At 35.1% G+C, this 25,523-nt stretch overlaps 1 protein-coding gene across 1 annotated transcript in view; it reads right to left on the bottom strand.

Moving 5' to 3' along the window:
* The window catches only part of LOC115439314 (uncharacterized), a 33,443-nt gene extending 23,436 nt beyond the window's left edge, over positions 1 to 10,007 (bottom strand). Inside the window, exons 1-6 of the mRNA XM_030163141.1 lie at positions 9,865 to 10,007; positions 7,065 to 7,189; positions 6,564 to 6,664; positions 5,128 to 5,276; positions 2,786 to 3,014; positions 9 to 229 (exon numbers count right to left, since the gene is read on the bottom strand). Of these exons, the coding sequence (XP_030019001.1) occupies positions 9 to 229; positions 2,786 to 3,014; positions 5,128 to 5,276; positions 6,564 to 6,664; positions 7,065 to 7,177 (813 nt within the window). The 5' untranslated portion in view covers positions 7,178 to 7,189; positions 9,865 to 10,007. The remainder of the gene's footprint in view (positions 1 to 8; positions 230 to 2,785; positions 3,015 to 5,127; positions 5,277 to 6,563; positions 6,665 to 7,064; positions 7,190 to 9,864) is intronic.
* Between the last annotated feature and the right edge of the window lie 15,516 nt (positions 10,008 to 25,523).

Raw genomic sequence — 25,523 nt, 5'->3', positions numbered from 1 at the left:
GGACTGACCTGAGGAGTGTGTCCCAGCAGGGCCCACAGCGAGTCGGCCGTCAGGGTCTTGACTCTGGAGAACTCGAGCGTGTCTGTCTCCTGCCGGTTCACAGCGATGTACTGGCAGCTCTGGTAGTCGCCTTTCAGCTGCTCGCCACAGTGAAGCCTCACCAGATCCCACGTTCCCACCCGCCTCAGGACCTCCCGCACTGCGTCCATCTGCTTATACGACAGATGACCTGCAGCGAAAAAAAAAACAAAACATGGAAGACATGGAAGAAAGGGGCAGCACTCGGGTAACCCTAATAAACTGTAAAAATGTGGCAAAAAACACAAATGTATACGACCTCTGCATTTTAGTCCACAAATACTCAGACTCTATCCTATCCTGCACAAAACCAATAAAACTTTAATCAGGATAAACTTTATGGTCCCATATGGGAAATTTGTTTTGGACAACTTCATATTTGGACACATATCGTAACAAAACACACCCAGTCACAAGATTTTGGAGTTGGCATTATCACAATTATAAATAATTTATATATTGCACCTTCCCATCCAAGGTTTGTTTGTTTACTTATTTCAAATTAACATTAAAACCAAACAATAAAAGGATAATATAAAAGAAAGTCCAAAATTTGAAAAGGAGTGAGATAAAGTTTAATTTCTAAGCTCCCGCCCCCTTACCCCATCCTTTAACCTACCCTAAATTTATGTGTCAGTTCCCAAAAGTAACTCAAAAATCCTACACATATCAGACTAAATTAAAGCACAAAACACAAAATTGCCATACATATCAAGGATAGACTGTCCATTTTGAAACAGCATTTCACATTAAAGTAAACTCTGTCCTTTTCGCCTTTTCGACTGACCGTAATTCTTGTAGCGAGTTTCACTGTTGTCTAATTGAGTGAAATAATGTCAGATTTCTGCTCTAATCTCATTTGTTCCACACAGAAGCTAAAAATAAGATGCAGCCTTCAGCAAGAAACAGTGCCATAAATAGTTCCACATCTCTATAAAAACTTAACCCCCTCCCTCCCCAAATAAAAATTTAAAATTAAATTAAAAGCACAAGTCAACTATCCTTACTGTTCTGACTGATCCACTAATCTATTCTCCGTGCACATCCCTAGTAATAACAGCTGTTAATCACGTATTGAACCCCACCCAGCTCTTGGAAAACACCTGTGATCAGCCATCAATGCTGAAAATCTACCCCGTCACACGATAGATTTCCTACAGCCTGTAAATAGTCAAGAGGAGGTCTCATTTCGCTCACACTACTTGAATTACAATATACTGAAAGGTAATTGTGGATTTTTTTGCCATCACATTCTGAAGGCCTTACCTGTAACCTGCATTGTCTATTCTTTGTTTTGTTTTAAGACGTAGCAGTTATAATGTGTCCCATACACAGACACTTTTTGTCCCATATTTGGTTTGTGAGGATCAGGTCGACCTATATATGTACCTGAGGAGGGACTTCTACAGCTGTTAAAGGAGCTTAATACGTAATATTTATCCAGATGGTATTTAATGAGAAGGAGACCATCAGTAGCTGCCTGAAAAACCATTAGAAACAAACTTAAATTCATCAGAGGCACTTTTTAAAGCTTAGCCATTATCTAAAACACTTACAAATGTTCTACTCAATGCTGCTAATTGTTCTACTGCTGCAAACTGATATGTTGTTTTATCTGTTTTTTTGAGGCTGGAGTACAATTTCTACCTTTATTTTTTATTTATTTAACCTTTAGGTAGGTCAATTGAGAACCAATTCTCATTTACAATGACGACCTGGCCAAGAGGCAGCATAGTAGGCAGAAAAAAACCCCTGATTTATTATGTATATTAAATGCTTCTATTGCCTTTTAATAGTGCTACCTGAGTAACTAATTTTGTTCGGTTCAGGATGACAAAAAAGTCTCTGTAAATCCTGGAATTTAAAAACAAATTAAAACCTATGCAAAATTATAATTTCCAGATTACATAATATAAAGCCTCATCCCCCTGTTTAAATGAAAATTAAATAATTGATATAACTATATAATAATAACTGCTAAGTCATAAATGAGCACATAAAACTTAAACAAGTGGCAAGCTTAAAGAGTAAAATCTAGATTGTGCCTCCAGTTAAAGTAAAGTCATTAAAAAAACTGTATAGTTGAACATCAAACAACAATTCATTTAATTTCTAGTCCACATAAACATAATCTAGTTAGTAAAGGGTATTTGTGGTTATCAGAGGTATTTGATCAGACAGAAAACTTGATTAGATTATTATCTTTTTGGTCACTGTGCTCATTCTAACAAAGAACATACATTATAATCCTACTACAACACATGACAAACAGTTTTTTTTTATGCTTTAATGTATGCAGTCCAACACAGAGACAAGAAGATGTTATAGCTTCAAAACGCCATTTCAGTCTAATCATTTCAACCAATTTGCAACTTTATTTGAGTTGGTTCTAAACTTTCCAAAGTGAAGTATTTTTATCTGAAGAGAGGCAGCGTATGTCAGTCCTGCTTCAGGATAATGACACTCATCTTTGGGAGAATATTCATTTAGAAATGAGGTAAAATAACCTGACTGCACTCACAGATTTTTGCATTTTTATCTAAAGAAAGAAGGGATTTTACAACTTAATGTTTCAGTTAAATATGCAAGTATCAAGATCTGCTCCCACTGTGTACTGTAACCGGTAATTTACAGCAAACTTTGACAACTGGCAAACAATTTTGTAACCTGGATGTCTGACAAGTTGAAAAAAGTCTAGTAAACTCACCAGAGAGCCAGGATGGAGTCAGAGCGTCTGATATCCAGGCCATGTAGCCCTCCCTGAAAGACCTGAGGAAGTTGTCTATCTGGCTGTAGGAGACCAGCTCCCTCCTCTTCCTCAGCTCCTCATCCAGCTCACAGTCTGGAGAGAGGAAGATGACCCTGGGGAAGAAGAGGTTTTGGTGCACAGATACCCCACTCCTCTTCAGATGGTGACATAAGTGAGCCATCTTGGTCTGGAGGAGAGGAAAGTTAAACATAAGTAACTAAAAATAAGTATTATCGATGAGACAGCTGCCAGGAAATGGGGAACCTGATGGGTTTTATGTTCGACCGACATCCCACAATAAAAGCACGGTTAATCTGCATTGACACGGACAGAAAAAAACAGACATTTTCAGCAAAAACACTAGTATTTTGTAAGCGACAACTTCTGAAATGTTCTTATTTACTCTAGAGCAGGGATCTCAAACATGCGGCCCAGGGGCCACAAGTGGCTCACCAAAAGGTCCACTCTGGCCTGCAGGATGAATTTGGGAAGTGCAAAAACTACACTGAAGATATTAACAATCAAGGGTGTTAGACTCATTTTAGTTCAGGTTCCACAAACAGACCAATATGATCTAAAGTAAAATAATAACATAAAAACCTATAAATGGTGACAACTCCATTTTTTCTTGGTTCTGGGTTCAACTAGTTTTGCTTCAAAAGAGCAAGACTAGTCCAGTTGAACCTCTAAGAACTACCAAGAAGAACAATGACCTGGGCAAATGAGAAACTGAATGAGAAATTGTTCTTATTTTAGTTCCAAACTCCAAATTTTGACCAATATTATGCTTGTTACCACATGTTTGTGTAACATTGTGTGTAATGCACATGTATAAATGATAAGTTGAGGCATAATATTGTTAAAACTGCACTTATTTTTCTTACAAATTTCTGTTTTTTCAGGTTATTCATGTTTTTTGGTTAAAAGATAGTTTGTAAATGTAAATATTTTCATAATTTAATGCATTCTGTTGCACTAAAAGAGAAAAAGTTATTATTTATAGGTTATAATGCTATTACTTTACTGGTCCAGCCTACTTGAGATCCAATTGGGCTGAAAGCAGCCCCTCGAAGGAATGAGTTTGACACCATTGCCCTAGAGAGTTGTTGACAATCTATATACTTCATTGATTATGTATGGTTGTTGTTACCTTGGACTTCTTTTTAGTAATTTATGTGTTTCAAGATCCCATCAATTAACTTGGTAGATACAATGCATAATTTATATTACCACTGTGATAATGTCCATCACAGACTCCCAGGGTAAGGAAAATTTCAACAGTGATTTGTGGATTTAACTACCCATTGTAGTACCTGACAAATATCTATCAAAGTAATCCAATCCCATGTGGTTCTATCAAATATGAATTCATGATAGTTCTTTATGTATTCATCTTCAGTTTGTGTTCTTTAAATAGAGAAATACTTGAATCTTGAACACTTTTGTCCTGTGGAGGTTGATATATGCAAATAATTCCCTGTCTTTCTTTTAAGGAAGTTTTTTTTAAGCCTTTCAATGACTTTCACACGTTTGAGAGCAAATCAAGTGCTTCTTAGTCTATCTTTGCTCCTATATGGATGTATTTTGTCTAAAAATATTGTATACCATGAAAAAGTACATTTTGGTTTGGTTTGATATTGGGTTTTTTGCACATTTCTCAAAAACTCTGAAAATTTGTTTTTAATTTTGGGGTTGCATTAATGCAAATATGAATTCTTGCATTAAACTACTGTCTCCTGAAAATAAAACCAGCAAGAAAATGAAAAAAGAAAATGTCAGCATATACCAACTCCACACAGGATGTTTGAGTACAAAACAACAACTATTAAACAAGCACAAATATGGCCTCTTAAGTAATTACCCCACATCAGCACAGGCTGTGGTCTGTGTAAAATAATGCAGTTAATACACCCAATTCAAGTAGAACTACTTCAGTAATGCCATGCATGTTAGCTTCCAGGCCAAATTGAGTATCTATAGAGATGTAAATGAATGACTCCAAACCGGCCCCGACACATAAGGTGACAGCTGTGTTTAGGCACCTGCCTGCTCCCACCCCACCTCTGAACAAAATTATGGCCTTTCAAATGAAGAGCCCCCACTCGGGATGTTTAGGAAACCGTGCTGCAGTGCTTAAAATTTACATATAAATTGCTGCGGTGACACAAACTCTCTTAGCCCGGCTGGAGTTTAGCATGAAAACAACACTCTGGACAATTGACTGGACCTTGAAAACAAGTGAACCAGTTTGACATTTAGGGTTTTATCATTCAGCATTTCAGTTAAATGTTTCAGTTTACTGTGAGAGCTTTGAGGGGATCTTCAGTCTGCTCGATGCAGGTATTTGTGAAGTTTTGGTCCTCTTCTTTCACTTGGATTTGCCACTTCTGGTTTTGAGTGGACACTGTCCCTCTCCAGGGTTTTACATCTATGCAAAAGATCCCCTGACCTGTGTTGAAGACACAAACAAGAAAACAGATGTATCACTTTATCTGCATCGCATTGGCAAGTAATACTACATTTGTGCAACAGATGTGAATGTCTGTATGTCATTTTGAATGTTTGTGATAATCTGATCGATGATGTTTCCTTTATCTCATTATATCCTATAACATGTGCAATATCTGTTAAGTGTTTATAGTCTCCCATATTATTTTATCTTTCACACTATTTATCCCACAAAATTCATTTTCTTATGTCATTTGCACTACTCAATTCTATTTTTTTTTACAAATATTCCTAGTTGCAATACTTTTAATTTTTTAAATGTAAATAAGTGTGTCTTAATACTGTTATTTGTTGCTGCCTTGTAATTCTTGCACTAAACCAAAGAGCTCTACCTCAGTTTTGTTGTACTTTGTAAAATGACATTAAAGAGATTCTGATTCTGATTAACGGGTTGAGGAATTCCTTCTCCTTTTTAAGCTAAATAAAGGCTTTTAAAACAAACTTAGATTTGGAGTAAAATAACCTGAAAAGAGGCCCATATTGGTTCTCAGAGAAGAGCATTGTTGATGATTTTACAGAATATGATGCATTGCTGGAGGTTAACTACAGACTGTTTACAAAGTAGGTTACACAAGCTACTCATTAAACGTTTACAGTAGTAAAGTGCAACTTTCACATGAATGTAGCAGTATAATCAATCCAAAAACATATGTGACAGTAAAACTCTGATCCTTTTCCTGCACAATGAGTACTTTTCATACAAGTGGACTTTTCTTTTTACATTGTGGTAGAGCTTGGCAGTACATTTCATTAATCAACTGAGGTTTCATGCTCTGAAAATGGTGAAAAATGCCTAAATGGCAAAATCAATATTATCCCTCCTCTCTTCCTCTTGTAATACATTAATTGTGAATGTGTTTCTCCACTTAGATATGGCACATAGTTAATAGTAATAAAAAATAAAGAAATAGTATTTTTTAATCAAATTTTGTCTTCAGTTCATGCAGCCAGACAACAATCAACTGAAAACTGAAATCCTCCATAACACTGAAAAACTTGGCCATATCTCCCTGCTGTACTTGGTGGTCTAAGTACTTTTATTTGAGTTAAAGCTCTTTAGAAAAGCCTTGGTTGAGCAGGAAATGGTCATAAAACATTTCTAAAAATTTGCATGTAGTCGCATTTCATGTAGTTCCATTAATTGGATGTGAGCAGCTGAGACAAAATAATAAAAATCAACCCAGGATCAAAAGTTCAGTGGATTTCATGCTTTTGTAATCAAACAAACCTGTGAGAATAACAATGTTAATGTCGTCTTTGGCCTCCTGACTCTGATCAGGGATGCGGAGGTTACAGTAAACATCTTCCTTTCTCAGCCCGGTGAGTTTCCTTCAACGTAGGAAGAGAAAAAAGAAAAATAATGTTTCTCTTAAAATACATTTCGTGACCAAAAACAAGCATCTACATTCACACCGGGCTTATGTTTGATTCTGATAATTATTCGACTCCCTTTAAAAATGTCAATTCATCCAAATAAAACTAAATATAACTTAAGTTTTTACTGACCATTGTATAGTTTGAATTTGGAAAAGATGGTTTTATTCATGCAGCAGAATTATCTTTATACAAATTACTAGAAAAGTGGTTTGGGGGATTGCAGAAATACCTACAAAATGGCAGTATTTTGGTTAAACAATGTATGGAATGCTTAAGAAGTCAGTAGCTATGTGTTCTTCATGAAAATCAACTTCAGTGACAAACGGGACATACAAGTTGACGCAAGACTTACCTGACGTGCTGCAAAAACTCAGGTAATGTCTGAGTTTGTTTGACGCCTCCAGCACTTTCTGGAGCTCTGGGGCTGAGTTGAAACGGAGTAAACAAACTTCCCAGTTGAAGCATTCTAGTTTTTATCTGGAGAAAGTATTAACAGAAAGAACTGTCATTATATGAGAATATATAAGAGAATGAGTTATATGCATTTGTGTTGGTGTGATCGGTGGGCTTTAAATGCCAGCAAACTAAGTCACACAATCAATAGCCTACATGTACATTGGTAAAGTTTCACAGTCTGGTTCAAGGCATAATTAATATTATAAGATAAGATTTGTGATGTAATACACATAAGTACACAGTTGTGGAAAAAAACATTATTAGACCACCCTTTCTTTTCTTCAATTTCTTGCTCATTTTAATGCCTGGTACAACTAAAGGTACATTTATTTGGACAAATATAATGATAACAACAAAAATAGCTCAAAAAAGTTTAATTTAAGAGCTGATATCTAGCCACTTTCCATGTTTTTCTTGATAATAACCAAAATCACTTCAGTTCTTGCATCAATAGCTATGGCATTGTACTGACAAAAACAGTGCTTTTAGGCATTCCATGATTTCTTTTCTGTCTGTTTTAGTCACATGATACACACAGGAGTTAGTACTTGATTTCATAACCATTGTTTTTGAGGACTTTTGACTGTCTAATAATTTTTTCCACAACTGTAAGCAAATAATTCCCCGTCTTTCTTTTAAGGAAGTTTTTTTTAAGCCTTTCACGCATGTTTGAGAGCAAATCAAGTGCTTCTTAGTCCATCTTTGCTCCTATATGGATGTAACCATTGTTTTTGATGACTTTTAATGGTCTAATAATTTTTTCCACGACTGTGTGTTACTGGGATCACTTGTCTTAAAAAGCCATCTGCCTTAACAGTTGATTCCGTCGTTTCAGGTCAAATCAGCTGGAACCTTTTACATTGCAGCCGCTGGCACTAGACGTGTTTACTTGTTTTGGTTAATTTTAGGAGGAGTTTTGCAGTGCTGCCATGGAGAAAAGTTTTTAATTCAGAACAGACAACTAATTTCTGGGCCTACTGTTTGGAAAAATAGAGAAGAAAAAGAGTCTGCTGCAGTGGGGTTTTGTTGACCAAACAGTGACCGGTCATAGGTGGGAGTTTGGTCCATGGGCAGGATTCTACACGTAGCTGTGAAAACATGATCTTGGAGTCCAAACACATTCATGTAAAACATTACTACACTGTCAGCCCGGATAAGTAGAGTTTACTCAAAAAATTTGAGGCAAGTGATTACACTTAAATGATTTGAGTAATGATGGACTAATCAATTGGTTTAAGTACGTTCAACTTTAATGTTAAAAGTATTGAACTTAAACTATTAAGTAGAAAACATTAAAAGACAAGTTATTTGTACTTCAAATCTGTTGTAAAATCAACCCCACTATCCAACCATTCAACTCAGCATTTTAGGTTACACTGACTAACTTTCTCAATTGCAGCCAGATTAGTTTCTCATTGATTTAACAATTTTTTTTTACATTAATCAAACTCAAAATTCCCTTCCCGACCAAAATAATTATAAAATTCATTTACTCAATATATTGTAGCATGAGTGACGGTTACTTCAAAGTCATCAGTTATGACAGACTGTACTTTTAACTTCTCATAACAGTGATGTTTTTTTAACACTACAACACTTTTAGATGAACAGGAAACCCATTGTTCTTCCTATGGCTCTGACTCATGGTGCAGCTCTACAAAAATACAAAAACAAACACAAAAAGGCCAATAAACACTGCCATACACACATTAAATCCAAATTAACACTAACACCATAACCCCTGCACGTAAAAATAACACATTTTCAACAACATGCCCAATACCCACAATGCAATGTGAAGATAAAAAGGTGTGGTCACGACTAAAACTTAGTGATTAATTACTTCCATTCAACTTAAACTTTTTCGTACTTTCAACTATGTCTACAAATTAGTAGCATATACTTAACATTTTATAGTAACATCATAAAAATTAAATCATTTAAGTGCATTGTAATTAAAGCATTTTCGTAAATACAAATTCCGGGCTTACAGTGTATTATGTTGTAGCCACTTAAAGCTCATTTGACCTAAATAAAATCAGGTGTTTCATAACAATAATAACCATGTTATTTACCATTAATAAATCATCTCAAGACATTATTCCTGTACAATACAAAAGGTTAAAATATTCTCCAAAAATCATGGATATCATCAGCTAATCAGTCATAAACAGCTATAATTATGTGTATTTTGATGCATTCACATTACTTTCTGACCCACATTTGTCATGTTCCATGCTTATATACTTACTGTACAGGATGACATGCTTTCTAAATTATCTCTCCCATATGTGACATGTGTTTTGTGGACCAAATACGAGTTTTTCCAGTTATATTTAAATGTTTTTCACAGTTTCCTTCAACTACTTACTTTTCATTGCAGAGCTGCTACTAATACCGGTGAATTTTCACAGTATAGGAGCATTTTCCCTCCAGAAAATGATATAAATACTTCTTTAACTACTGACCAAATTACATATACTTTTTCCTTTACAAACCTGAGTCAGAATATTCAACAAAAAATGAATTTAATGTGCTATTACAGTGTTAAAACATGCTTCTCTAATATGTTTTAACGGCTTTGTTGACAACACTCTCGAGCACAAACTTGACCTCGAGCCTCTAGTGAAGAGAACAAAGAGCTGACATGCGCGTGCGCACGGGGGCACGAGCCCTCGGATGGAAACAATACGTACTTTTGTGTGTGGGGGTCTCGCGCTGGGTCAGAGATGCGTCCTGTTCACTTGGACATTTTTCCCGGCTTTAACGTGAGCCCTGTTCTCCAAATGCTGAGCGATGTAACTCTATCCAGGAAAGCTCTTTCACAATTCCGCCCCCCCTCCTCCCCCTCCACGTTCCTGGAAGAAGTAAACAACAGACCACGTGCGGCCGTTGCAGCGTCAGATTTCATCTACAGACGCGTGACGTCAGAGCGTCGCTCCTCACGCTGCTGTGTTTACATCAAACATACTTTTTTTTTTTTTTTTACTACTATTTATATATTATGCTTTGTATTTTTAAATCTATGCGTTATTTTCTTAAACTTATATGTTCAAATACTTTTTCCCTTTTGACATCTTGTTGTTTCTTTAAAATGTTGTACTGCATACTCAAATGTTGTTAATAAAGTTGAAAAAAAAAAAAGTGTTTACATCATACACGTTGTTCCTGGTTATTCCTGTCATGCCCATGTGATGCTCAGATGACTGGAACATAATATGATACAGAAAGAACCCGTTACATATTTTGTTATTGACAAGTATGTAATAAGTATTGATGTTTTTCCAGTAAATTGCCAAAAAATGTTTCTAGAGTTTGTAGAAAAAGTTCTCATGTAAGTGATTTGTACTGGATTAATGCAAAATAAGGGTCCGGGGAGTTGCTCTGAATGGATGTGTCCATTAGAGGGAGTGGTGAGTAGGGATGTAACGATTAGCAGTAGAACGATAAACCGCGGTAAAATTGCAAATGGCTAGTATTACTGTTTAAATTCTAATTATCATGATAACCGTGTTTGATTACTGCACTTTTCTGGAGAAAACACCTATGTAAAGATCTACTTTTATGTCAAATATCTGAGTATAGTTTTAATTTATTACAATTTTAATTGTATATACCTAATATTTGGAACCAATATTCACTTTTAAAGGCTTTGAAAAGGTTCGTTAAGCATCTTTGTGTTATTTCTGCAATAAATTATGTACATTTTTCAAATCAGATTTTATTTTTGTGTGTGTGTGTTTTCTGACCTTTTATGTTTTTATAATAGGTTAAAGTGAAAAAATAATAGGTAGATGATATAAATGAAGTTGTGCTGAAAAAAAAGATACCAAACAGTAAACATTTGTTTATATGGTATATAAAGGCAAAATCAAAAGGGCTAAAAAACGGCCAAAAAAGGCTCAGACCACTGAGGGTTAATATTTGAATGTTTCTGCCAACAGAAGGTATATTGTGCTAATTATTTTATTTGGTTGTTTTTTGTTTTTTTTTCAAAATACAACTTGATTAACTTATTTCAGTGTGTGTATTAGTACTTTTTGAACATTTTGAGCACAATTTCAACAATACATAATAATAATAATAATAATAATAATAATAATAATAATAATAATAATAATAATAATAATATGATGTATTTGATTTCATATAATAATGATAATCGTGATAATTGTAGTCACAATGACCGTGATATGAAATTTTCATATCGTTACATCCCTAGTCATGAGTCACAAGTTGCTTTTCCATTGACCCTCAAATTGTGTGAATATAACTTGCGTGTAAAAATCTGCCTAATGGAAAAATGACAATTTCGCCAAAGTTCTCGTTTTTGTGCTGGCAAGAGGTGGTTTTTCAGGCGTACCACAAATGGTATATCAAGCAAAACTGCAATGCAAAGACCTTTTTCTGCAACTAGAGTCACGTGAATAAAAAAAAAAACAAAAACGGATGTTGATGGATGTTACAACAAGCGAAGAAGAAGAGTTTTAAAAGAAATATGGCCCAGTATGTGTGGACACACCAGGAAACCGAATCATTTTTTAATTTAGGACAGGATAGAGAGGTAATATATAATAATAATGAATATATCTGTAAATCAACACCATATTTACATTTGTCGCCATGTTTACGGAATGACTTCTTGTGTCATCTCACGGTGATAAATAAACAAATCATCGCATTTTTGATATAATGGAAAAGTTGAGCAGTTCATTGCTGAGCAATGAGAAAAAGAAGTCTTATGAATGCAGACAAATTCATTCAAGCGTGACAATAGCTCAACCTGTCTCAGGTTGTTAAGAAATTGTCTGGGATTATCTTATACAGGTGAAACTTAAACATATTGATGCAGCTCAGGAACAATAAAACACATTCAAGTGTTGTGTTTTCATTGGCACTGAGTATAGATGTGGTAGTTTTTATGCTTGGGAGAGCTAACTTTCGGGAAAAGATTAAATTTGACTTGTTTATGTCACATGACACCATAGCAATGTGTCCCTATTGTTTATCTGTTGTCATGACGTTGCTAGGTGGTCATTGTTCACATCAAAGTGGTCTGAAAATGTCACTCCACCTATTGTTCACTCTAAGAAGGTCAGGTGACACCTTAGTAACGTTACCCCATTGTTCTAAGTGTAGGCAACGTGATTCTGGGCAATATTCGATATCAGTTGAGAGACTAGCACAGCTTTGAAGTCACTCAGCTGAATGGCCCAATGGAGTCAATCTCTTTTCCAAATTAATAAAGTAGGTTATTTGAGGATACAATACCGGAAACCAACCTGTTAAAATAATATCATACCGGAAGTTGGTTGGAATATGAAAATATTTATTCGATAGTGCTTTGCATCCTGATTAACCCTTTCATGCATAGTGGTCACTCCATTGGACAACTATTCTACAGCTGTTCTCTTATATATTCATGGGTTTTGTTGTTTTAGTTTCGTATCAGCCAACACATTGTACACTTATGCATCCCATACACTACAACTGATAACATTGCTGTAACTTTGCTGTTCTAAATAAACTTAATCTAACATATTTGAGTGTAAATCAATTCCTTGTTATTGTTATTAGACTGTTTTGGCAGGTTATCTCAATGAAGTGAGTAATGACTAGTATTAGAGTATGTTAAAATGTGAGAAAATATCAGATTAGCGGCATTAAAATGTTTTTATTTCATCGTTTTCACAGTAAATACATGGTTTTTTGCTTCAAAAATTAAAGGCATGGTGTCCAGCTGAGTGGAGATTTTTGCAACTCCATGAAAAATAGCTTAATAAAAAAAATCGCACTATTTTTTTTAATGCCTAAAGAGGAATAAAATCACTCAAGAAAAAAAAAATCTTGATTTAAGGTTCTTGTAATTCATGCATGAAAGGGTTAAATATCGAAATGACACATATGCATTTAAACACGTATCGCCAGAATAAGTGTTAAAGGGGTCATATTTTGCTAAACCCACTTTTATTAGTGTTTGTTTCATTTATTTGTGCATTTGGACCCCAATAGTTCCAAAAGTTAGAATTCTAACCCTCCATCATGCAAAGCTATCTTTATATTAATTACGGCAAAAATCAAGTGGATTTCTACAACCCGTTTCAATTCCTTCTTAATTTGTTACGTCTATATCTAGTTACGTCACGACATTTGCACATATAAGGTCAAGACTTCTGACGAATATTTCTCCGAGTACGACATAATTGTTTGTCAGCAGCAGCGGTTGTAGTAATAAAAACTGAAAATATGTCCAAATTTCAAGCCGATTACCTAAAATGTTCAGAGGCTCCGTAGTTACCGTGGAAACACTGTCATCTTCTACAGTATTGATTCACCGGTAAAGCCCACAGAGTTGGATCAATGACAGTGGGTGGAGACACTTGGTTTATGTTCAGTTAATTATATATTTTACTATATATTATTATTATTATTATTATTATTATTATATATACTATTTACTTTACTACTATAACTGTCACTTTTTTTTGAGTTTTCTCTATTTTTGATACAATAACCCTCAGCTTTGATCTGAGCTTTTATGAACATCTACATCACAGGTGTCAAACATGCGGCCCGGGGGCCAAATCCAGCCCACCAAAGGGTTCAATCCGGTCCCTGGGATGAATTTGGGGAATGCAAAAATGACACTGAAGATATTAACAACCAAGGATGTTCAAATAATTTTAGGTCAGTTCAATCTGAAGTGGATCAGACCAGTAAAATACTATCGTAATAACCTATAAATAATGAAAACTGTAAGTTTTTCCTTTGTTTTAGTGTAAAACAAAAGTAAAATTACACAAGAATAATTACAGACAAGCCTTTTACAAAAAAAACCCAAAACGTGAATAACCTGAAATCTCTTAAAAGAAGTATGTGGAATTTTAATAATATTCTGCCTGTTATTTAAGTTGTGATCTGTAAGTTGTGATTCACATGTATAAATGATAAACTAAAGTGTAATATTGTTAACATTGCACTTATTTTCCTTAAGGATTTTCAGGTTGTTCATATTTGTTCATGTTATGTTCAAGTACAATTTGTAGATGTAAATATTTTCGTTACGGAATTTTACTTTTTTCACTCAAAAGTTCTTATCCTATTATTTGTATTATTGTACTAGTCTGGCCCACTTTATATCATATTAGGCTGAATGTGGCCCCTGAACTAAAATGAGTTTGACACCCCTGATCTACATGATCAGTAAATTAAAAATATAAAATAACAGATTTTTTACTTAAATTGCAAAAAACTGAGCAAATATTAGAACAAGAAAGCACAGCGCAGACCTCCGCCAAGACAGATCTGCCCCTCCCCCCGATCACCACCAAAATTTAATCAGTTCTTCCTTGTGCCAGTATCAACATTTCCTGAAAATTTCATGAAAATCCATCCTTAACTTTTTGAGTTATCTTGCTAACAAACAAACAAACAAACAAACAAACAAACAAACAAACAAACAAACAAACAAACACAAACACGCACACAAACACACAAAGCAAAGTGATCACAATACCCCCTGGTGGAGGTAATAATAAATGGTGATTAATCACTTAAGGTTAAAAATAGAAAAAAAAAATCATTAGGGAACTGACACAGAAGTAGCACTGGGTCTTTATGGGTTAATTTAAGATACACTATTAATGACAAAATATCAGAGGTGAATTTGATCACGTTGCAAACACATTTATACCAGGTGACTTCTGCAGGTGCAAAGAGCAGACCCTTATCACAACAGTATTGAAAAAGTTTATCGCAGGGTCGGCTGAAAATAATCAGATTTCACATTTCATAACATATGCATGAGGAGGCACTGATGAAATGTATTGTGTGTGTTTTTTAAGTCAACTTGCAGATAGTCAACATCAGGATTTTCTTGCAGATCCAACAGGATTTTCACATCCTGCACGAGTCTGCAGAGAGGATATTACAAAAGTGATGAAGAATATTTAATTCAGCAGTAAATACACACTGAATATCTCAATGTGGTGATAAACAATATCCGGATAGCACAAAATGCCATGAAAGAGCTTAATATCAAGAGCGGATAGCCAAATCAGCTCATATGGGCTCAATGGAAGCCAATAAACAGAGGCACTCTGCCTCTCCTGACCTTCACTTCTGGTTTAGATCGGGGCGATAAAACAGGCACAACCTCAATAAAATCCAAACAATGGAGTAAAACAAATAGATATTAAATTAAAGCAGAGGCAATACTGACTGAACTGCTGCAGGAATTCAGGAACAAAAGCTTCTTTGTGCAGTTTAATATTGTCTACAATCACCACCTTGTGATACATTTCCAATCATTTCCATCTCTCGGCTTGACGTATCAACACATATAATCATCCTGTATTGGAACTTGCAAATGACTCGCAGTCCTGTGTATTTATAAATGTGCTCTGTGCTCCTAGTTAGCCTTTCGGCTGGAGTTATAATCAAATTTGTAATCTGACTGGCCACTGAGGAGGGGTTTCTAGTGTCAACATTGTCTTGGGTGCATATTTTTCTTGTTTCCTGCAGATTTCATGTTATTTTTGATTCTGAATATCAAGTATGAAATCACCAGAGGCTGTGAAAGACTTTGCAACATGAGTTAACATCATCTATAAGTTCCAATGCTATTGTGAAGAAAGTATTTTAGAAGAACAACAAACATTAACTCAACGTTTTGTGAGTTGTAATCCGCTTGTGACTTATAAAACATGTCTGCAGACCACAAATAAATGATGAAAAACAACATATCAAATATATGGAAAACAAATATCGGGCCCAACAAACCCCGCCCCTCGCACATATTGTATCCTGTAGAACATATTATGACATTTTGTTTAATTATCATTTTATTTTAAGCTTTAATTAATATTTTATTCTAAACCACAGGTGTCAAACATGCGGCCCGGGGGCCAAATCCGGCCCGCCAAAGGGTCCAGTCTGGCCCTTGGAATGAATTTGTGAAACGCAAAAATTACACTAAGATATTAACAATCCTTTTAGTTCAGGTTCCACATTCAGACTAATTCAATCTCATGTGGGTCATAATAACTTATAAATACTCACAACTCTATACTATACTATAAATGTTTTCATGTATTTACACTAAAACAAAGTATAATATTGCAAAAATATCTGAATTACCTGAACAAATATGACAACCTGAAATGTCTTAAGAGAAGTAAGTGCAATTTGAACAAAATTTCCACCTGTTATTAAATGTTTTGTGTGTTTGTAGATCCACTGTGATCTGTAGTTATAATGTACATGTGGAAATGATAAACTGAGGCAGAATATTGTTAAAATTACACATTTTTTCCCCCAGTTTGTTCATATTATTCACATTGTTTGAAAGGATCTTTTGTAGATGCAAACATTTCATAATGTAATTTTACTTTTTCACTCTAAAACATAGAGAAAAGTTAGGAATTTACGTTATTTATATATAATTATGTTATTATTTTAACTGGTTCGGCCCACTGCAGATCAATTTAGCTGAATGTGGCCCCTGAACTAAAATGAGTTTGACACCCCTGTTCTAAACTGTAAAACATTTTGTGATTTATCTCTGCAAAAAGTGCTATATAAATAAATACAATTTACTTACTATTTTAGCAGAAACAAGAACAAAACCTGAGAAGATGTGTTGTTTAATATCTCAGAGCTGGAAATAAGCAAATGGATGTTTTCTGCATGTTAATAATTACTGATGCATCCAGGATGTTGTCTTAAGTGTTTTTGTCCTGAACTGAAATGCAGACTCTCTTAAGGCTTTCTATGTTATTCAAGTGGTTCCCGAAGCCTTGTACGTTATTGTCACTTTTACTTAATGCACCTGAAGAGCTCCAGTGTCCAGAGCGAGGAGCTGTTGAGGGGGTTTCAGGTCCGTTCTTGAGTGTAATTAGGCTTTAGAGTTCACAGTTGGGGAGCTTAGTCATTGTACAAAAGGCTTTGGACTTTAATAGATATGAGGTAAGCAGCATAATCTGGTAATGGCATTAAATTCATGTAACTGATTGGCAAGTACAAGCACATGATGTTCAGTTTTTAGTATTGTAAAAATGAATTATGCATCATTTTTTCCTCCTTCTGGGGATATTTCCATTTTCAATCTTTCATATCAAACATCTCATTTTGCAGAAGTAAGAGTATTGGCTACAAGGCATCACACGGATGTTCTGCTCACTATTTTTTGCTCATTTCCCGTGAATTATTAATGCAAGGAGATTCTCCATATGCTCTCTGAGGATTCTTGTCCATTGGTTTTGGAGAGAATTACCATTTAACAGTGAAGAGTATAAAGAGCTTACCTGCCCCAATCAAACGAGGGTGATTTAAACCCTGTCTACATCAGATGTTTAATAGGGTTGTGCTGGATTACCCTGGAGGTAAATGGGTCTCAAAATGTCCCTGCGAGGGTCTCAATCACCTTTATAATTAGAGCATTTAACCTGGAAAAAAAGCATAGGTCCGGAGGAGGTTTTCAGCAAATATAGCAGCAGAAATAAGTGTTTTTTGGCTCAAATCCTGCATGTGTAGTCATACACAAACAAAGCTAGTAATTGGCCTGGTAAAATACATTCGGTTCAATTGGGATCAAAACTAAAGCCCAAACTGGTAGGAAAACAATTTTGGTAATGACCTCAGATGGCCTTTTTTGTGACTGGCCTGCCTCAATAATTAGTTATGCCATATGAAGAGCTAATTTGTATGCTAAAGTTTAATTGTTCAATTATCAGTGGATGTGAGAGGAGGCCCTGATGCCATTTCATCTTGTTTGAAAATAGTGTTGAACCCTTCATGCCACGCATTGTAATAGTTGGCAATTACAGAAAGAGCCCTCTATGTAAGTTGATTGGAGCTGGCCGGCCCCGTTGGAAAGCCTCTGCTACCTGCCCACCGCCGTTAACAGTCTGTCGGGTCTGAACCAGTGCAGGAAAGGACCTCGACTAGAAACTACAAACACCAAATGTACAAGTACTGAGGACAAAGTGTCAAAATAACATTATCACAAAGTAAACAACACAATCACTGCTCATTCTTGGTTGAAAATAGTAGTTTAGATCAATTTAGTATGGATGTTGTTTTAAATATTAGGCATTAACCCAGTGGTTTCCAACCTTTTTTGGCACATGACCCCATTTTAACATCACAAATTTCTGGCGACCCCAGACATTCAACAAGGAGACTTTTTTTTTTGGCTAAAATTAATTTGTTTTTGATCATGTAATAGTTTGCTATACTATGTTGCAAATAATGGTTAATTTTAGATGACATTTAGTCTATATCAGGCATGTCCAAAGTCCGGCCCGGGGGCCAATTACGGCCCGCGGTCAGATTTTATACGGCCCACAGCTTCGGTTTTATAATGTATTATTTATGGCCCGCTTGGACTGTTAAACCGAGTCCATGAATCGTAAAAGGTTCAAAATGCAGTTTCTCCTTTCACCTCATGGTGGCAGCACCACTCTAACTCTATCTGGCTCTGTGACCTTACCGTGAACCCTTTACGATAATTTGTAACCATGGCGCCTGTAAATAAAAAAATGAAAGTTGGCAGTGAGGGCTGCCACTTCCAAGAGAGATTAGAATTACAATTTTTTTCCCTGAAAATCGAGGCGATTGTGTTTGCCTAATTTGTCAAGAGACTGTTGCCTTGTTTAAGGAATTCAATGTAAAGAGACACTAGCAGACAAAACATGCTAACGCATACGACAAGCTAGCAGGGAGTGAGCGTTCCGAAAAAGTGAAGCAAATTGAAGCTGCTTTAAACTCAGCAGTGACTCTTCATGTGAACCTGTGAGTTCACTGAATTCACCACCAGGGCAGGCTACCAAGTTGCCAGGTTAGTTGCCTATAACTGCTGGTGTTATGTACTTGTAGATGTGACACAAAATATTACTTTCTGAATGATTTTGTGAAAGACAAGAGTAAGAGTCATAGGTTTTCATCTTAAATGTTAACAGACTTTGCATTACTGAGTAATATATGAGTAATGATTACTCATATAAGTCATGTTTAAAATGAATGTGGGGTTAAGATTTTTATCAACTTCTTGGACTTTTAAGATACTCCACACAGTTTGTTCTATGTTATCTGACTCCAGTGTGAAAGGAAGGCAGAAATGTCTTTTTTTTTTATTTTTTTTTTTAAACTTGTTCACACCTGAGTGGCTTAGATTTGGTTACATTGCCATTTTAAAAAAAATGATATTGTGACAATGAAAATAAAATTGTTGTAGAACAGTGCTTTTATATGTAATTTTTACTGTTTAAAAAACATCCGAAGGGACCACTGGCCCCTGGCAATCTCCACATTATCAGATCTGGCCCTCTTTAAAAAAAGTTTGGACACCCCTGGTCTATATAATGTGTATCAGGGGTGTCAAACATGCGGCCCGGGGTCCAAATCCGGCCTGCCAATGGGTCCAGTCCGGCCCGCCAATGGGTCCGGTTCGGCCCGTGGGATGAAGTAGTGAAACAAAAAAATTACACTGAAGATATTAACAATCAAGGATGTCAAAATAATTTTAGGTCAATTCCATCTGAAGTGGGTCAGACCAGTAAAATACTATCATAATAAACTATAAATAATAAAAACTACAAATTTTTCTCTTTGTTTTAATGTAAAAAAAATAAATAAATAAAATTACACAAAAATGTTAATGTTTACAAACTACCCTTTTACAAAAAATGTGAAAAACCTGAACAAATATGAACAACCTGAAATGTCTTAAGAGAATTGAGAGTAATTGTACCAATATTCTGTCTGTTATTAAGTGTTTTGTGCATTTGTATATCCACTGGGATCTGTAAGTTGTAATGAACATGTGAAAATGAGAAGCTGAGGCCAAATAATGGCATAAATTGTTAAAATTGCACTTAAAAAAAAAAAAAAAAAATTCATTTTGGTCATGGTTGTTCATGTTTTTCCACATTTTTTAAAAGGATGTAAAAATTTTGATAATATAATTTTACTTTTTTCACTCTAAAACATAGAAATTAGACACACGAATTTTGGAATTGATATTATTTTTGTATTATTGTGTTATTATTTTAATCATCTGGCCCACTGCAGGTCATATTGGGTTGTATGTGGCCCCTGAACTAACATGAGTTTGACACCCCTGATGTATATTATTATGGACGGAGGCAGTAAATCCAGGTGTAGATTACTGCACAAAGTGAGAACTTCATTTTCTTTGGTCAGGATATGTACAGTCAGTCCAGCTTGGAATTACAAGGCTGACAATTAATACTGAACAAACAAGAACTCAAACTATGAATTATGAAAGAGCTGCAGCATCTGAAACTGACCACAATGAACATTTGACAGATAAACAGAACCACAGTGCTTCAGTTTCAGCTTCACAGTTTGTCATGTCTTTTATGGATTGGGATTGTCTCTGTCAACTCACCATGTATTTTTTATTAGTAAATTGTTTTTTTTTATTTTCTATTTTTATCAATGACTAGAAATTTCATGCGACCCCATTTGAATTCCAGGTGACCCCACGTGGGGTCCCGACCCCAAGGTTGAAAAACACTGCATTAACCCCTTAGTACTGTCACAAATTCACCTCCGTATTCTATTGTTTTTATAATGAGATGCTGTTCAACAACACTAGTCGCTTTTCCATTGGACATCTGTGCAAAAATGTACCGATATTTACTAAATGTTGAAAAAACAGAAGTGCATAATGTCATTTTTTCCATTAAATCACAAATGCGATGATTTGTTTATTTAATATCGCGAGATGACATGAGAAGTCATTCCATAAACATGGCCACGAATGTAAATATCGTGTAGATTTACAGATATATTCATTATTATTATATATTATCACTCTATCCCATACTAAATAAAAACATTATTCATTTCCTGGTGTGTCCACACATACTGCACCATGTTTCTTTTAAAACTCTTCTTCTTCTCTTGTTGTAACATCCGTCAACATCTGTTTTTTTTTAATCACGTGACTCTAGTTGCGGAAAAAGGTCTTTCCATTGTAGTTTTGCGTGATATACCATTTGCGCTACGCCTGAAAAACCACCTCTTGCCAGCACAAAAACTTTTAATCAAAAAATGAGTTTTGGCAAAATTGTCATTTTTCCATTAGGTAAATTTTTTTGCCAAGTTATATTCTCACAATTTGAGGGTCAACAGAAAAGCAACTACTGTAATCAACACTGTTTCTGTAATGATGTGATTAATTTGATGACATTCTACCTATTTTGGATAATTTTTGTCTTGTTTGGATTGTTGACCAGAGGAACTGATCATTAGTACCGTCGAATAAACATAAAATAATCTACTTGGAAAATTTGTTTAACCCATAAAGGCCCAAACATCCACCGTCGACCAAAAGCATCTACTGATTTAAAATGTTTAATACCTGTTGATCCATTAATTCAATCAATACATGTAAATAATTGGTGTAAAATACAGTTAATCATCTTTTCATGGTCATCAGATGTAACTCATTTGGACATTCAAAGGCTCCATAGTTACCATGGAAACACTATCATCTTCTCCAAGGTTGATTCACTGGTAAAACTCATAGAATTTGATCAATGACAGTGGATGGAGACACTTGGTTTATGTTCAGGTGATAATAGAGTTTGCTTAAAAAGTCAGCTTTTCTTCAGTTTTCTCCATTTCTGATAAAACCGTTGAATTTACTCTGAGCTTTATATGAATATCTGCATGACCAGTAAATTCAATATAGAAAAATATATGATTTTCACTGAAAAAACACAAAATACAGAGGTTAATATTACAATAAATGGTGATAAATCATTTAAGAAAGGTTAAATATAGAGAAAAATTCAGTTGGTAACTTTCACAAAAGTCGTACTGGGTCGTCATGGGTTAATTAGTATTATGACAATTATGACAATTTTTGTAGGTGCTATATTCAAATTAACGATCTCAATCAGCAACAATGCAATTTTTTTTCTATATTTGTAAATAAATTTAGGCAGTAAGGGGTTAAATTCTGAATACAACATAGTAATGAGGTTGGGAAGTCACATGAATTGATGGGTGCTGCAGAAAACATGTTTTCAGCTTCAGTAATTGTGACAAAGTGGACGAGAACCACACCATTTAACTCTTTGTCAGCATTTTACATTTTAATTTAACCATGCTTGTTAGGTATTTCTATGCATATTACAGAGTAAAGGTGGAATAATGGTTAAGACACAGGTTTGTTTGAGTTTGTATTATGATTTACTGCAGGTCATCTACATCATTTCTGGTTAAAATCATACACAAACAAGTATAGTTGCCTTTAAATTGGTTTATTGGTCAATTATGCATTCTTTCAGTTCAATTTTGTTTGTACATGTTTGTATTAAAGTTTCATTCACATTATTATATTCACCTCTAAGTCACTGTATTGTAATAAAATAGAAATAATCGACTCAAAATGGTAAATGGCAGCTGTTTATGTTCGCTCGTCCATATCTCTTACGATTCATCACATAACTCAGAGAATTATCTTTAATTATCAGTATATTACACATGTGAACATGCAACACACACTGCATTTTACCCATCACTAGGTCAACCTGCAGAAACACACCACACACTGCAGAGTAGGAGCGGTGGGCTGCCTTTTCAGGTGCCTGAGGAGTAAAAGGGGGACTTAAGTGCCTTGCTCAAGGGTACATCAGTCAGCAGTTTGTCTCTGGCAGACCAGTCCAGGGGAAGCCCAGCCAGAAGTGCCCCCATAAATAGAAGGGCTGTGATCAAACTTTTCCATCCATTCTATCTTTAAAGTTCAGTCCTGACTTTTATAAATCCTGAACATCTACAGCAGATCTTTTCACTACAGACATTTTGGACTAATTATGGCAGAAAATGCACCGATGTAATTATTTTAAATCACAGTGGCTGCATTCCATCAAGGTGCATCAGGTCCAGGTTTTGGTTCCGGGATCCTGGACCACTTCCATAAATGGAACAGATCTATCATTGAAGTTATTAGAATCACCTGTTTTCTTCCTGCTGAAACAGGCCCAAATGTCTGCCGTAAAAAAAAAAGAATCTATTGAACGATAGAGTAGCATTTTATTTGGTTGTACTTTACTGAATCAAACCTAAATCATCAAATTCCATCAGCTCACAGTGGTGGAGTGTCAGTTTTTTTTTTCATTTCATTTCATGTTATTACTCCAGTACATTTGTTAAGTGTGTATTCATATTATTAAAAAAAAAATCACCTAAAATAGGATTTTTATGAAAGATTAAGTTATGCAGCATGACCAGGGATTAAAATGATTTCCATTGCAACATTTTACTACATTAAGTTATGTATTGAATGCTGTACTTTTACATTGTTGTACTGTTGTAGTTAATATTATATAATCAAAGGCTCATTTCTTGACTTTCTTTCAATGAGAATGAAATTATTAGCATTTTATGATAAGAGTGCATTAATTAACAGCATTTAATGTAGTAATAAGTGCACTGAAGTTACTTAAAACTGTCTTGTATAAAAAAAAATGTGAATAACATCTACATATGACAACCATTATGAGATAACTTTCAAAGTGGGTGTTTTACATCTAAAAACAGAAATAAGCTGACAGAGCTATAATGTAAACTATCGGCTGACGCAGCATGTGAAGAGTATATGACAGTGTTATTTTGATCAAATGTCAAAATAAGTGGCTATGAGATTTAGTTTGAAGAAGAAAACTTGATGATACTGTAAGATTGATGTGTGTAAACAATGAGTTTTATTCTTTATTCAGTGGCTGATGCAGTGTGTGGATACGTAGTGTTGATTCGTTGGTGCTTTTGGTCCTACAGCTGCGGAAAAAATTGTTAGACCACCCTTGTTTTCTTCAATTTCTTGTTCATTTTAATGCCTGATACAACTAAAGGTCCATTTGTTTGGACAAATATAATGATAACAACAATAATAGCTCGTAAGAGTTGAATTTCAGAGCTAATATCTGTCCATTTTCCATGTTTTCTTGATAATAACCAAAATCACTGCAGTTCTTGCATCAATATCTATGGCATTGTACTGACAAAAACAGTGCTTTTAGGCATTCCATGTTTTCTTTTCTGTCTGTTTTAGTCACATGATACACACAGGAGTTAGTACTTGATTGCATAACCATTGCTTTTCATGACTTTTGATGGTCTAATAATTTTTTCTGTGACTGTAACTGCACTAATTCTTTAATGTTGTAGATGACAGTGATGCACTGCTCAATGCACCAAACATATACCTGACCTCTGACCTTTTGTGAGTCTTCTTCTGTTTTCATTGCAATTTAAAGGTGTAGTTTGAAGAAGAAAACTTGATGATACCATAAGATAGATGTGTGTAAGCAATGAGGTTTATTCTTTATTCAGTGAGTGATACAGGCTGTGGATACGTAGTGTTGATTCGTTGGTGCTTTTGGTCCTACAGTCGCAAAAAAAAAAAAAAAAAAAAAAAATTATTAGACTATCCTTTCTTTTCTCCAATTTCTTGTTCATTTTAATGCCTGATACAACTAAAGGTCCATTTGTTCGGACAAATATGATAACAAGAATAATAGCTCATAAGAGTTGATTTCAGAGCTGATATCTATCCATTTTCCATGTTTTCTTGATAATAACCAAAATCACTTCAGTTCTTACATCAATACCAATGACATTGTACTGACAAAAACAGTGCTTTTAGGCATTCCAGGTTTTCTTTTCTGTTTTAGTCACATGATACACACAGGAGTTAGTACTGGATTGCATAACCATTGTTTCTGATGACATTTGATGGTCTAATAATTTTTTCCGCGGCTAAGTGTGATCTAATAGTTTGGAATATCAGTCCTACATAGAACTCTGAAACCACTGAATTACACATAAATTAACATTAGTTCCCATGAACACTATCAATAAATGCTGAATAGACACATGAGTTAACAATTCAACTGTTTAAAAAAAAATCTGTATATTAACTAAAATGTTTCCAAAAGACATAATTGTTGCTAAATCCTCTTTCTTTCCTTCATCCTGGGTGTGTTTTCAGTTGGTATGTGTGTCTAATAGATATTTATCATATAATTGCAGCTCCACAGTCAGTTTCTGATGTCCCAGGATGATGATGGCCAATGATTATGGCTTATTTCATGCTGTTCAGGGGGCCCAGATGGGCATCCAGGAGACAAAAGGGGCCCCATCAGCCCTCTGTGGCCCAAATTGAACCATATGTGTCCAATGTGTCTCATTAAGTCCAATAGTAGCGTCTATGCTCGACTTATTCCTCAGTGTTTTCAGGTTCTACAGCAGCTCCCGAGGCACAAGTATTGTTTGATTTTCACATAGCTGATGAAATACCTTGACCGTTCTTCTTCACGAA

The sequence above is a fragment of the Sphaeramia orbicularis genome, chromosome 19 (genome assembly GCF_902148855.1).
Source record: "Sphaeramia orbicularis chromosome 19, fSphaOr1.1, whole genome shotgun sequence".
In the NCBI taxonomy this organism is placed as follows: Eukaryota; Metazoa; Chordata; class Actinopteri; order Kurtiformes; family Apogonidae; genus Sphaeramia; species Sphaeramia orbicularis.
Note: the sequence above shows the minus strand (reverse complement) of the source record. Positions and strands in the feature narration are given on the sequence as shown.